Raw genomic sequence first — 12,823 nt, 5'->3', positions numbered from 1 at the left:
CAGCTGCAGCGGTGGCGAGCAGACGTGGCCGAGATCTTCGCGGCGGCGCGTTGCAGAGCGGGCCTGCCATTTAGCTATAGTAAGCGCACGTGCCACCATTGGTGATGGTTAGCACCCATCTAGGCTTCCTTCTGCAGCAACGCCGTGGCCGACGGGCTAACTCGAACTAAACAGAACTATTATATTTCTTAGCCCATTTCTCACCAAACTAGTTGTCCAAAATACAAACCAAACCACCCAAACCGGTTTTAGCCTACACCAGACGCTTAAGCAGAAACGAACGCAACCAAAATAAACCTTTCATGTCATCAGCCACGCTTTCGCGCCACGTCAACCGAATCACTATCACCAGCTCGGATGGGGTCTCTCCGGTCTCCCACACAAGTGGTTAACCACCTGCTCCGCCACTCATTTCCTTCGACCTTCCGGCGAGCCGGCTTGACGCCTCCCCCAACCACGTCGCCTTCAATCCAACGCACACGAACCACCAACCCGACCCCACCCGTCATACTCACGAACCGCACAAAAAACCGCGCGCAAATGTTTTTAGCACGGATAGATAACTCGTGCACGCGATAGCTTGGCCGCCCCCATTTTAACCACTCCTTGTCTCACTCTCCGCCACGACGTCAAGCAGACCTCCTCCACTAGCCGCCGGGCCGCGCACCAAGCGCTCCCGGTAATGCCGACGCCGACGATGCTCAGGCCTTTTCCGCTCTTCGTCGTCGTCGTCTTGCTGGTCCGGTCGCCGGCGGGTGCGGCGGCGGACGGCGGCGGGAACGCGACGACGGATTCGTGCCCGCTCGACCTGGGCTACGTGCGGACGTTCCCATGGGACCCTACGCCGTGCGCGGGGGCCGCGCCCAACGTGACCGCCTGCTGCCAGACGCTGCTCTCCCTGTTCGGCATCGGCCTCGCCGAGCGCCTCCGCGTCACGGGCAACTTCCGCCTCCCGTCCGCGGCGTCCTCCGCGGCCTGCATCGAGAGCTTCACGGACCTCATCTCCGCCGCGCCGGCGGGCCTCTCGGGTTCCTCCCTGGTGCCGGAATGCTTCCCGGACCCGAGCCAGTTCGCCATCACCCCGTCCTACTGCGCCGGCGTCTCCACCGCGACGGAGTTCGCGGCCGCCGTCGGGAACGACTCCGTACAGGCCCTCAACTCCTCCTGCGGCCCCGACCTCTCCTCGCCGGCGACCTGCGCGCTCTGTTACAGCACCGGCGTCGCCGCCACCGCGCATCTCACCACCGCCGCGGCCAACGATAGCAAGTCGGGCTCCTGCTTCTACCTCTCCGTCCTCTACGCCGCTGGCATCTCGAACTCCGCCGGCCCCACCTACCCACCCACCGCCGCCTGCGCTCTTGGCCTTGGCCTCTCGTCCCCTCCCCCCGCGCCGTCAAAGTCTAGCAACGTGGCCGTCTACGCCGCCACCATCCCAATCGCATTCGTGCTCCTCGCATCGCTCTTCGGCTTCTTTCTTTGGAGGAGGAAGCGAACGCATGCCAATAGCAAGAAGAAGAGCCACAAGATCTGCGAGGAGGGGTCCGGAGAGCGGCGGTCGCACCCGCGGCCCAACACAGGGTCGATCCTCTTCGACATAGCCGAGCTCGCCAAGGCCACGGGTGGCTTCGCCGAGCGCAATCTCGTCGGCCGCGGCGGGTTCGGGGCCGTGTACCGCGGCGTGCTCGCGGACGGGTCCGTGGTCGCCGTCAAGAAGATGCTCGACCCGGACATGGAGGGCGGGGACGAGGAGTTCACCAATGAGGTGGAGATCATCAGCCATCTCAGGCATCGGAATCTGGTGCCGCTCCGCGGCTGCTGCATCGCCGACGAGGACGTCGAGGAAGGGAAGCAGAGGTTCCTCGTCTACGACTTCATGCCCAACGGCGCGCTCGAGGACTTCATCTTCCGGGACAGGGAAGCGGCTACGAAGCGGCCCCCGTTGACTTGGGCCCAGCGGCGGAGCATCATCATGGACGTCGCGAGGGGTCTCGAGTACCTGCATTACGGCGTCAAGCCGGCGATTTACCACAGGGACATCAAGGCGACCAACATCCTGCTCGACGCCGAGATGCGCGCGCGCGTGGCGGACTTCGGCCTCGCCCGGAGGAGCCGCGAGGGGCAGTCGCACCTCACGACGCGCGTCGCCGGGACGCACGGCTACCTGGCGCCGGAGTACGCGCTGTATGGGCAGCTGACGGAGAAGAGCGACGTCTACAGCTTCGGCGTGCTGCTGCTCGAGATCATGAGCGGGCGGCGCGTGCTGGACATGACGGCGCCGGCGGGGCCCGTGTTGATCACTGACTGGGCGTGGACGCTCGTCAAGGCCGGGCACGCGAGGGAGGTGCTCGACGAGGCGCTGTCCACCGCCGAGAGCCCGCGGAGCGGGGTCATGGAAAGGTTCGTGCTGGTTGGAATCCTGTGCGCGCACGTGATGGTGGCGCTCCGGCCGACCATCGGCGACGCAGTGAGGATGCTGGAGGGAGACATGGACGTGCCAGAGCTGCCGGACCGGCCGCTACCGTATGGGCACAGCGCCATGTTCAGCGAAGCTGGGAATACCTTCAGCATCTCACCGGCGTTCAGTGGTCCGTTGGCCCCGTTCATCGACAATGGGGACATGCTGAGGTGATGAAGCAGGCAAAATTCGTCTGTTTCATCGCAAAAACTAGATAAGAATTAGAGGAGTGTAGATAGCAGCAAAGTGTTGCTGTTTGTTGATTGATTGAAATTCATCTTTTGTAATATATTCAATTGGCAAATGAACGACATTCACATCGATTTTCTGCTGCTTCTGTTTCCCATCAATAATCACCAACCAGAACAGAGATGAAGCAAGCATGGGCTACAAAGTTAATTGCTCATTTCAGTCTTAACGTTCTCATCATCACGATTTGGAGGCCCACCAAAGTCAAAAGAGACGCACAAGACACGACCACATAGTAGTAATAACTGACAGACAACATCCTTCATCCAGGTTGTCATGAAAAGAAAGATACCCAGCTAGCTGAATGATGAAATGCAAGATAGAAGCTGCAGGTGAGGAGCTTCAGAGCGGCATGCACAACACTATCCGGCAGGCTGTAGGTCTGTAGCTACTCGTCTTCCTGCAGGTTGGGGTGGTTGGGCTGCACCCGGAAGGTGAACGGCATCTGGGAAGTGAAATCCCTGTCGTGCTGGACCTGATGGTATCCGATCTCCAGCTCCCTCATGCCGCCGCTCAGATCAACAGCCTGTTGGTGCTGGGAACACGAAGGGAAAAATTCAGCAAGCCATCAGCTTTTAGGTTTCTTTCAGCAATTGCAGAATTTTTTTTTTCTCGAACAGCGCAGGAGAACTGCGCGTTCAGCAATTGCAGAATGAGGTTAACCATCACCAAAGCCTGAACTTCCGAAGCGGGTTTAGGCGGTTCAGTAATTAATATGCAGACCATCTGGTGTTGGGTTGGTAATAATACAGGAACTTCACTAAGGAAACCAATTTTCGTCTTCAATTTGTCTGGTTAGTTTGGTCTTGGGTTGGTAAGTCTGACAAATCAACTTGAATACCAATCGGTGAGCATAATTGTGTTCCAACTAGAAATTCCAAGACAAGAATTTTCATGCCCTTGGGAATTTGCTCAGCGTGGTAGTTCAGGTTTCTTCGGTTAGCTCAGAACATTGAATTTGTTCAGAATATTGCATACTGATAAGTTATGATAAGGAGTGGAAAGGAGGAAACTAGGAAAGATCAAGCAAAGTTTCGACTTTCAACTGCTATTCAGAAGGGGAGGCTTACCATCCTAAAAGACAGCATCCTGTTCTCGTCCTCCAGCATCTTGCCCTGCAATAAATCACAAATGGCTATTAGTGATCAAAAGCTACAAAAAAAAAAAAGAATCAGGAGCTGCAAACATTTTTACTCAAGAAAATACTCAACGACTTCTTTCAAAAGAAAAAAAAAAGAGAGAAAACGAAGTACTCCAGGATGTCTAGAGTAGGAACAAAGGATAGGATTCAAGTTTAGAGCTCGTACATTCCTCTTGCGCATCCTCCAGTGATCCATCTGCAGCAACAGCGGAACAAAACCAACATCAGAATCAGAAACAAATGAATTATGCCTGGCTTGCGTGCTGCAAGCAACTAAATAAGCTCAGGAGCAATTGGATGAAGAAGGATTGCCTGCTTGTCGCGCATGTTGGTCTGGCCAATCTGCAGACCCTCTTCAATGGCGATCAGCTCCCTCGGCTGCAGGGAGTTCAGGTCCTCGCCTTTCAAATGCCTGCACCATCACAAGTTATGGACATGCTAGCACAATCACAACATGAACACACACGAAGAGCGAACTAGTGAAGTGCTCGCGCAGCTAGAAATTGGGAGCAAATCTGAAACAGAAACACTGGCCTGAGCTGAATCTGCATGTTGTCGTTCTCCTTCTTGACTCTGTCGATCTCTGCACTCAGGATCTGAAACATTTCAAACATTAAATTTTTGAATCATTAATCTGCTCGTGCCACTGAAACAAATTGTCAAAGGGGGAACTGAAGGGCAGGCACCTTGTGCTTTTCATCCCACAGTATCTTCCCGGAGTTAGTCTGGTACTTCTCCAAGATCCTGGACAGCCTACCACCAAACCAAATTTGCGTCTTTGCGATCAGTTTGCCTTGCACACGGAAGAAAAGAAGAAGAACGATAATAAATAAGCACAAGACAAAAAAGAGAGCAACGGACATACGAGGTCCTGGGCGAGCAGTAGTCGTGGAGCTTGCCGCCGCTGGAGAAGATGACGACGCCGACCTCGGCGTCACAGAGCACGCCGATCTCCCGGGCCTTCTTGACTAGTCCGGCCCGGCGCTTGGAGAAGGTCACTTGCCGGTTGGTGGAGTTCTCGATCCTCTTGATCTCGATCTTACCGCGCCCCATCCTCCGTTCACCACCCCCAAAGAGATCCGCGGGCAGGAAGAGCTCAGCTCAAGCAAGAACCTACCAAGCCACCCACTCCCTTCCACTTCCAGCCTTCTCCTCCTCCTTTCCTTGAGCTAGCTGCTCAAGTGGTGTGGATCTTTATGCGGGAGCCGATGCCACCAGTGGACTGTGGACGGCATGAGCACTGAGGAGTAAAGGAGAGGTGGCCATCGACGGAGTGGAGGTGAGGCCCTGAGGGGGCTTTCGCGCCGGTGCAGGATTGCAGGGCCGGAAATGGAAACGGCTAGCGTGGCTGTGTTGATTACGTTTCGCATGTGCGCGGCACGCCTGTGCTGATCACTGGGGCCTACGTTTTTTTATTATCGTTTTTCTTTTTCTTCTACTAGCAAACGTACCGCGTGCAATACATCTTAAAATCTAACGCCCCATTATTATTGAAGGTGCGCTGTTTTAACTCGTATAATCACGAATCATAAATCCAGGTCACATACGATATATCCGAAGTGCGTTAGGATAGTTTAGGAAGTGAAAAAGAAGAGAAGAAAGCTTCGCTACGATATTATATATTATATATAGACATAGATATAGATAGAAAGCGACCAATCTAGCAAATATAACAAAGGCACAACTAACCTAAAGGATGGAGCAACAACAACGCAACTCTAAGCAACTAAGACATGACTATCAACGCACCATCGTTAGATAACACTGCTCTATATATACTCAACCACTAAGGGCCTATTTATTTCAGCTTATCTGGCTTCTGCCAACCGAAACCCAGAAACTGAATCAAATATCCCAATTATTGAGTTGACTTTTGAAAAGCTGGAAAGCTGACTTCACAGTAAACCCCGCCGTGAAACTTGGAAGTATAGTATGGAGTAATTAAATTTGCTAAACAGAAATCACAACTCACGAGTAAAGATGTATAACCACTGCAAAGTGTTAAAAAATTATTATAACAACCATGATCATACTATCATAGCTGGTTGTGAACACTCCCACCAATCAAAAGCACACTATCAGAACCGGTTGTGAACACTCCCACCAGCCATGATAGTGTTCTATATATAAGCCAATTTTGTCTTAGTAACAAATGGAATGGTGTGCTGAATATTATTACCTCTAGTTGGCATTGGCATGCCCATACTTGTAAGATTCCCACTAGTCAAGTGCTGCTCCTCGCAGTTGTCCGGAAGCTTAGAGCACCTTCTCCCGTTCATTGCATTGAGCAATAGCAAGTTGTCTCTCCATTGCTCTGAGCTGTCATCTACCTCAAGTGGGTCACTAGAATGGGCGAAGGTTGGCGGGTGTCCCTTCATGAACTCGCCATGTTTGTCCCGAGGGGGAACAGGTGGCGCTTCTGCTGCTGGTTGATTTTGCATGTGCTGCACCATAGTCTGCATTAGCTTAGGCTGCACCGCAAGAATCTGCTCCAAGGTCGCCGGCGATGGTGGCGGTGGCGGGGTGGGATTGTTGTGAGCACCCCTTCCAAATCTCGTGTTGCCGGCCATCTGTTTTCCAAAGCAAAATGCGCAAAACTTATCCAAATTAAAAGATCACTTATATAAGATAAAAGAGCAACTAAAAGTTTTTGGACGAGGTTAAACATTAGCAGTGCAGCTAAACAGTCATAACTCGAGTTCCAGATATCAAACGAAGGCGTTCTTTAAATGGATGGAAGGATTATGAAGTTAGTTACAACTTACAACTTTCCTATAGAGCACTTTTTCCAGATTCTGTTGTCAGGGCACAACTGAAACTGTTCAGAACTCCAAACAGCGTAGAAACTTCAACTTGTGATGACTATATCTCTCAAACCAGAACACATATTAAGGTGCGTCTTGCGGTCAAAGAAAGGTACAGAAGTCGACTATTACTCATAAAAATTTCATGTTTTTTGGTCGCTTAGGTTGATCAAAGGATCCCCTTTTTTCTTCTTCTTTTTTGCCCTCCGACACTGCTGCGTTAGGTTGCCTCCCTAACGCTACTTGGATAGTAGAGATGCGTGTTTTGCAGGAAGTGACCCACCCGACCACACGGGTCCAAATAGTCTCCATCCAATGATGTTTCCCTCCGATCCGCGCTTATTTACGACGAGGACACACTTGCTCAGGAGCCTCATCAAGCTTTCCAATCCGTTTCATATAGCTATACATGTTCAGGAGGCTTTCTCACACTCACACTTGCAAACCACTTCCTGAACCACAGCCACGAACACTACCCCGTACCTCCTGAACAAAATGCCAGAGAACCCACATCACGGCAGTGACCACCTGGGCAAGGAAGTTGATCGTCGCGTACTCCGATCCTCCCCGTCTCTCCTGCCGACGACAAGGACAACGCCGCTGCTGTCATCAACCTCTGGGGCCAGCTAAAGATCCCGGACCCGTTCGTCTGGTCCCATGCCGAAACTCTGGCCTCATCGGGGAGGGAGCTGGACGCGCCGGTGGTCGACGTCGGCGCCGCCATGCGCGGTGACTACGCCGGGATTCGCCGCGCCGCCGAGCAGGTCTCCGGGGCGTGCTCGAGCCACGGGCTCTTCCAGGTGACCGGGCACGGCCTGGACCCCACGCTTGCCCGTGCCGTGCGCTCGATGGCGCCACCAACTTCTTCCGCCTGCCGCTCGCCACGAAGCAGCGCTCCAGCCGCGCTCCGGGGAACGTGACCGGCTACACCGCCGCGCACGCAGATCGCTTCACGGCCAATCTGCCCTGGAAGGAGACGCTCTCCTTTGGCCACTGTGACCGCCGGACATCCGGCAGCCATGTTGTCGTGGAGTACTACTTCGCCTCCACGCTAGGAAGCGACTTCAAACCCTTAGGGTAAACATCTACTCCTCCATGCGACTTTACAATCTTCTATAAACCTGCATCTTCGATCACTTGTATTATATATATATATATATATATATATATATATATATATATATATATATATATATATATATATATATATATATTATATATATATATATATATATATATATATATATATATATATATATATATATATATATATATATATATAAAAACACACACACACGGATATAACACGAGTGTATGTAACATGCATGCATGGATGAACGCATACATATTCATGCTGCACTGCTGCAGGGCGTGGTGTATCAGGACTACTGCAACGCGATGAAGGAGGTGTCGCTGGCGATAATGGAGGTGATAGGGGTGAGCCTGGGCGTGGGCCGGAGCTACTACAGGACTTCTTCGCCGACGGCACACTACTGGAAACAGAGACTTTGCCGAGTGTAAAATTCTTTGCCGAGTGTCAAAAATCGGGCACTCGGCAAAGACCTTCTTTGCCGAGTGCTGCACTCGGCAAAGAATTGCACTCGGCAAAGATTTCTTTGCCGAGTGCCGGCAACTCGGCAAACACGGGCACTCGGCAAAGGACTTCTTTGCCGAGTGCCAGACTCTCAGCAAAATCTCTACACTCGGCATAAACTGCCCGTGAAACGGCGTACTGTCACGGCCTTCTTTGCCGAGCGCCTGCGATTAGGCACTCGGCAAAGATTTGCTTTTTTTTGTTTTTAATTTCTTTGCCGAGTGCCCCAGATCTGACACTCGGCAAAGATTTAATTATTTTTTAAAATTCTTTGCCGAGCGTCTCAGATCTGGCGCTCTCCGCGTAAAAATATAGATTAGCTACTCCACCACCTGGGCTGTTAGTTCCACCTCCGCCTCCGCGTCCTGCAGCTGCAGCTACTCCTGTGAGTATCAAAGTTTTTTACTTTCGCTTGTGCTTTGCTTGTATGGCCTCTATCATCCTAGATTAGCTATCAAAATAATCTGGTCTCACATGCAATCTTTTCTCCTTTGTGCAGTCTCCATCTGACGGCGGTTCGAATAATCTACCTCATGCACCTACGAATGATGCATCTGGACCTTCACCACAGTCGCAGTGGCCAAGATGAGTGCATGTTGTATTTTTTACATTTGTTGTTCACTTGGTGATGGACTTGTGATATACTTGTGATGCACTTGTGGACTTTGATGGACTTGTAAACTTATTTGGATAGACTTGAGCACTTATTATTATATATTGTGATGGATGTGATATGGGCGGATGGATGTGTGGATGGATGAGATATATATGCGATGGATGAGATATATATGTGATGGATGAGATATATATGTGATATATGTTTGTATGAATATATTTGTCATGATGGAATGCAAAAAAAAATTTTTTGCCATTTTGGGTCACTTTGCCGAGTGTTGCACTCGGCAAAGGACCCCTTTGCCGAGCGCAATGGTCACAACACTCGGCAAAGCTGGCAAAATGGGTGACCAGAAAACAAATTTTCCAGCTTTGCCGAGTGCTGTGACTATAACACTCGGCAAAGAAATTTTAAAAAAAAATTAAACTTTGCCGAGTGCCTGCTGTGTTAGTTTTTTTTTAAAAAAAATAAAAATCTTTGCCGAGTGCCTAGAGGGGTGGCACTCGGCAAAGAAAATTTTCAAAAAAAATAAAAGCTCTTTGCCGAGTGCCTTCCGGGTTGGCGCTCGGCAAAGAATTTTTTTAAAAAAAATAAAAAATCTTTGCCGAGTGCCTGGAGGGTTGACACTCGGCAAAGAAAATTTTCAAAAAAAAATAAAAGCTCTTTGTCAAGTGCCTCACGGTTTGGCACTCGGCAAAGAATTTTTTTTTTAAAAAAAAAATCTTTGCCGAGCGCCTCACGGGTTGGCGCTCGGCAAAGAAATTTAAAAAAAAATTAAAAAAATCTTTGCCGAGTGTTGCTGAGTGGGCACTCGACAAAGCCTTTGCCGAGTGCCCGATAAAATACACTCGGCAAAGAGTGCTTTGCCGATCAATTTTTTGCCGTGTGTGCTTTGCCGAGTACAATATAGCCTTTGCCGAGTGCCTCAGGCACTCAGCAAAGAACCTGAATCCAGTAGTGACAGCTCCATCATGAGGTGCAACTACTACCCACCGTGCCCGCCGGAGCGGACGCTGGGGATCGACGGGGCCTCACTGCGACCCGTCGGCGCCGGCGCTCACCGTCCTGCTGCAGGACGGCGACGTAGACGGGCTCCAGGTGCTCGTCGACGGCGAGTGGCGGGACGTGCGGCCGAGGACCGACGCGCTCGTCGTCAACATCGGGGACACATTCATGGTACGTTAGGTTTTTTTTATAAGGTGTATATTCGCGAAACAGGCATGGGTGCGACGTCGATCGCGAACGTGTTGGAACGCAGCAGGTCGATCTCAACGTATTTGCCTCAGTGCTGGCATCATTTTTGCGAAACCGATGCATGCATGTGTATGAGCCGTGGCAGTGTCTCCATGTGTCACGTAGTGGCGCTGTCGGCGTTCAGTTCTACTGGCTCACTTTCTAGCAAGCTGCAGGTTATCACTCGCTTGAGACAACCATTCCAAGTGTTTAAAAAAAACAAAGGATAGGAAGCTGGAGAAAGTAGCTGTTGTGCAGTTCATTAAGGGAGAAAATAAGACGATCTTTGATTGTGCTAATCTGGTTAAAATCTAGCCATACTGAGGCCATATATGGATCTTCCAAGCACGAGAATAAAATTTAAATTAGGTCTCGTTTGGCAGGGCTTCTTCACCGGCTTCAGAAGCCGTTTAGAGCCGTTTTCTACCAAACGGGGTAAAGTAAAATAGCTTCACTTATGAAGCCCCTAAAAACATGCTCTCACGGTGATTTGGGGTGGGATGGAGCAAAAAAAAAAAAAGTGGCTTCTCCCGGCTCCTCCTCCAGGCCCCTAAAAACATGCTCTCACAGGGAAGCCATTTTGCCAAACGGTTTACCAAAACCGCTTCAGCTCCACCGGTGGAACTGTTTGTGGAGCTGAAGCAAAAAAAAAAATGGCTTCACTAGTGAAGTGAAGCCCTGCCAAACAGGGCCTTAGTAGCCAGATTCTAGAGGGTTTTTTTATAATCCAACCATCGAATTATGAGAATCCAACTATCCACTTCCACCTTACTATTTAAGGATAATGGTCACCTACAACCTATGTCCAGAATCCAAAAATCTAATACAAATAGATCCTAACTACTCCCTCCGTTCCAAATTATAAAATATTTTACCTTTTTTAGATACATTGTTTTACTATATACATAGCTAGCAAATGCTATATATCTAAATAAGTCAAAATGTCTTTAATTTGGACCGAAGAAAGTATTATATGTGCCCATATATTGGAAACAACTCTTCGATCATTAGTCGAATAGCACATGTACCCGTCTCTCTCAACCATCTAGGAACAAGAGACACAGTGGTACTATCTTTTATGGTTATTGGATAGTACATTTGGTTATAAATATAATGTTATCAAGTTTATATTACAATAATTAAAAACTATTAGTCAAAGATTCTGAAGTTTGATTTTGACAGACTTGAAATGCCTTGTAAACGAAATTGGAAGCAAGAGTTTATAGTACATCCAAGTCAGCGGTCTCATTTTACATGAAACCTCTAGATATAGTATTAGATCACCTACCCGTGTATAGATTGCACTTCAAGTGGCATCACGGCCGCCGAAAGTTTAGTGCGAACCTACGCTCACAACACCTAGGTGGTGGTGTTACTCGTCTCTTTGAAATGCCTTGTAAACAGAATTAGAAGCAAGAGTTTATAGTACATCCAAGTCAGCGGTCTCATTTAATATGAAACCTCTAGATATATAGTCTTAGATCATCTATCCGTGTATACACTGTACTTCAGGCAGCATCATCACGGCCGCCGAAAGTTTAGTGCGAACCTACGCCCAAAACACCCAGGTGGTGCTGTTAGTCGTCTCTTTCACGATCCATGCCCTCCATCGGCGCATTGAAAATGGCTACAGGGTCCTTCCTCTTTTGGGTCCATTGGACGCTTGTCCATTTTGGACGGTAGTAGTTCGATCGTAGCCGGACAAGCACGCTGGACGCAAGCAGTGGTGGCCGGCAGTAGCCACGCTGCCCCGATATCTGACGTCGTCGTCTTCCTGTCCTGTCTGGCACTGTGACCAAGACGAAGCAGCCGCATATCGACAGTCCGCCCTACTAGCAGCGCAGTGCGCCAGTCCGTGCGTTCAGTCTGCACGTCGCCCTCCTGGGCTCCCAGCTATTTTCCTTTCGTTGCGTTGTGTTCTGGCATCCATCTCTTGCAGTCTTTGCGTGTGGTGCGTGCAGGCGCTGTCGAACGGGCTGTACCGGAGCTGCCTCCACCGCGCGGTGGTGCACCGGGAGCGGGAGCGCCGGTCGCTGGTCTTCTTCCTCTGCCCGCGCGAGGACCACGTGGTGCGCCCGCCGCCGTGCTTTCTTGCCGTTGCCGCACGCGAGCAGGAGCAGCCGCGGCGGTACCCGGACTTCACCTGGGCAGACCTGGCGCGCTTCACGCAGCGCCACTACCGCGCCGACGCCGGCACGCTCGACGCCGCCGCCACCTGCGCCGCGGCGACGTCGGCGTCCCACAGCCCAGACACGGCCCACGAGACAGTTTAGCTGCCTTGGTTTTGGATACCCAAGTGCTACTAGACGAGTGGTGGCAGCACCGTCTCTGTGTAACATAAGCACTGCATCCATTATATTATTTTAGTCCAACAATTCGAAGCTAGCACATGCGTATTGTTCATCTATTTGATGCATCGGCTGTGCTTTTTGGTAAATGGCTTTTCAAGTTACTGCCAAGTAATTAATTCGGAAGAAGTATTTAAACTCTAACACTCTATCTTAGGCTCTTTGGAAAAGTAACACGGATTCATATTAAATTAACAGTTTGGAATGACCTTCTTTCTTGGATTGCTAATATTAGGTTTACTTAACATTGTTAGTTTCACCTTCGACGGCTGTTTTTTTCGATAAAAGGACACTCAAAAGAGTGCCTCACAATTCATGTCTTGTTGTCCTTAGATGACTGTTTTGGTCTTAGAACAATCGTTAATTTCAGGGACAAATCTCTG

At 50.2% G+C, this 12,823-nt stretch overlaps 2 protein-coding genes and 1 pseudogene across 2 annotated transcripts; 2 read left to right on the top strand and 1 right to left on the bottom strand.

Moving 5' to 3' along the window:
* Positions 1 to 561: 561 nt before the first annotated feature.
* On the top strand, positions 562 to 2,783 carry LOC136511512 (probable receptor-like protein kinase At1g11050). The gene has a single exon (XM_066505562.1). It carries the CDS (start codon positions 683 to 685, stop codon positions 2,627 to 2,629), a length of 1,947 nt encoding a protein of 648 aa, XP_066361659.1. The 5' UTR covers positions 562 to 682; the 3' UTR covers positions 2,630 to 2,783.
* A 57-nt stretch (positions 2,784 to 2,840) lies between these two features.
* Positions 2,841 to 5,146, bottom strand: LOC136511513 (MADS-box transcription factor 4-like). Its single transcript, XM_066505563.1, has 7 exons — positions 4,711 to 5,146; positions 4,532 to 4,598; positions 4,380 to 4,441; positions 4,158 to 4,257; positions 4,012 to 4,041; positions 3,775 to 3,819; positions 2,841 to 3,239 (listed from the first exon to the last, which is right to left on the bottom strand). The coding sequence occupies exons 1-7, from the start codon at positions 4,896 to 4,898 to the stop codon at positions 3,093 to 3,095; spliced, it is 639 nt and encodes a 212-aa protein (XP_066361660.1). The 5' UTR covers positions 4,899 to 5,146; the 3' UTR covers positions 2,841 to 3,092.
* A 2,048-nt stretch (positions 5,147 to 7,194) lies between these two features.
* On the top strand, positions 7,195 to 12,477 carry LOC136510895 (gibberellin 20 oxidase 2-like; annotated as a pseudogene).
* The last annotated feature ends 346 nt before the right edge of the window (positions 12,478 to 12,823 follow it).

This window comes from Miscanthus floridulus, chromosome 16, assembly GCF_019320115.1.
Source record: "Miscanthus floridulus cultivar M001 chromosome 16, ASM1932011v1, whole genome shotgun sequence".
Taxonomy (NCBI): domain Eukaryota; kingdom Viridiplantae; phylum Streptophyta; class Magnoliopsida; order Poales; family Poaceae; genus Miscanthus; species Miscanthus floridulus.
The sequence above is the reverse complement of the archived record's forward strand: the minus strand, read 5'-3'. Positions and strand labels throughout refer to the sequence as shown.

Bases quoted from the DNA above. Each gene is read 5' to 3' on its own strand.
- LOC136511512 (XM_066505562.1), top strand. From the start codon at position 683: ATGCCGACGCCGACGATGCTCAGGCCTTTTCCGCTCTTCGTCGTCGTC.
- LOC136511513 (XM_066505563.1), bottom strand. From the start codon at position 4,898: ATGGGGCGCGGTAAGATCGAGATCAAGAGGATCGAGAACTCCACCAAC. The intron at 4,599-4,710 runs GTATGTCCGTTG...GTTTGGTGGTAG, and splicing joins TACTGCTCGCCCAGGACCTC to GCTGTCCAGGATCTTGGAGA. The intron at 4,042-4,157 runs GCAATCCTTCTT...CTGTTGCTGCAG, and splicing joins CCAACATGCGCGACAAGCAG to ATGGATCACTGGAGGATGCG.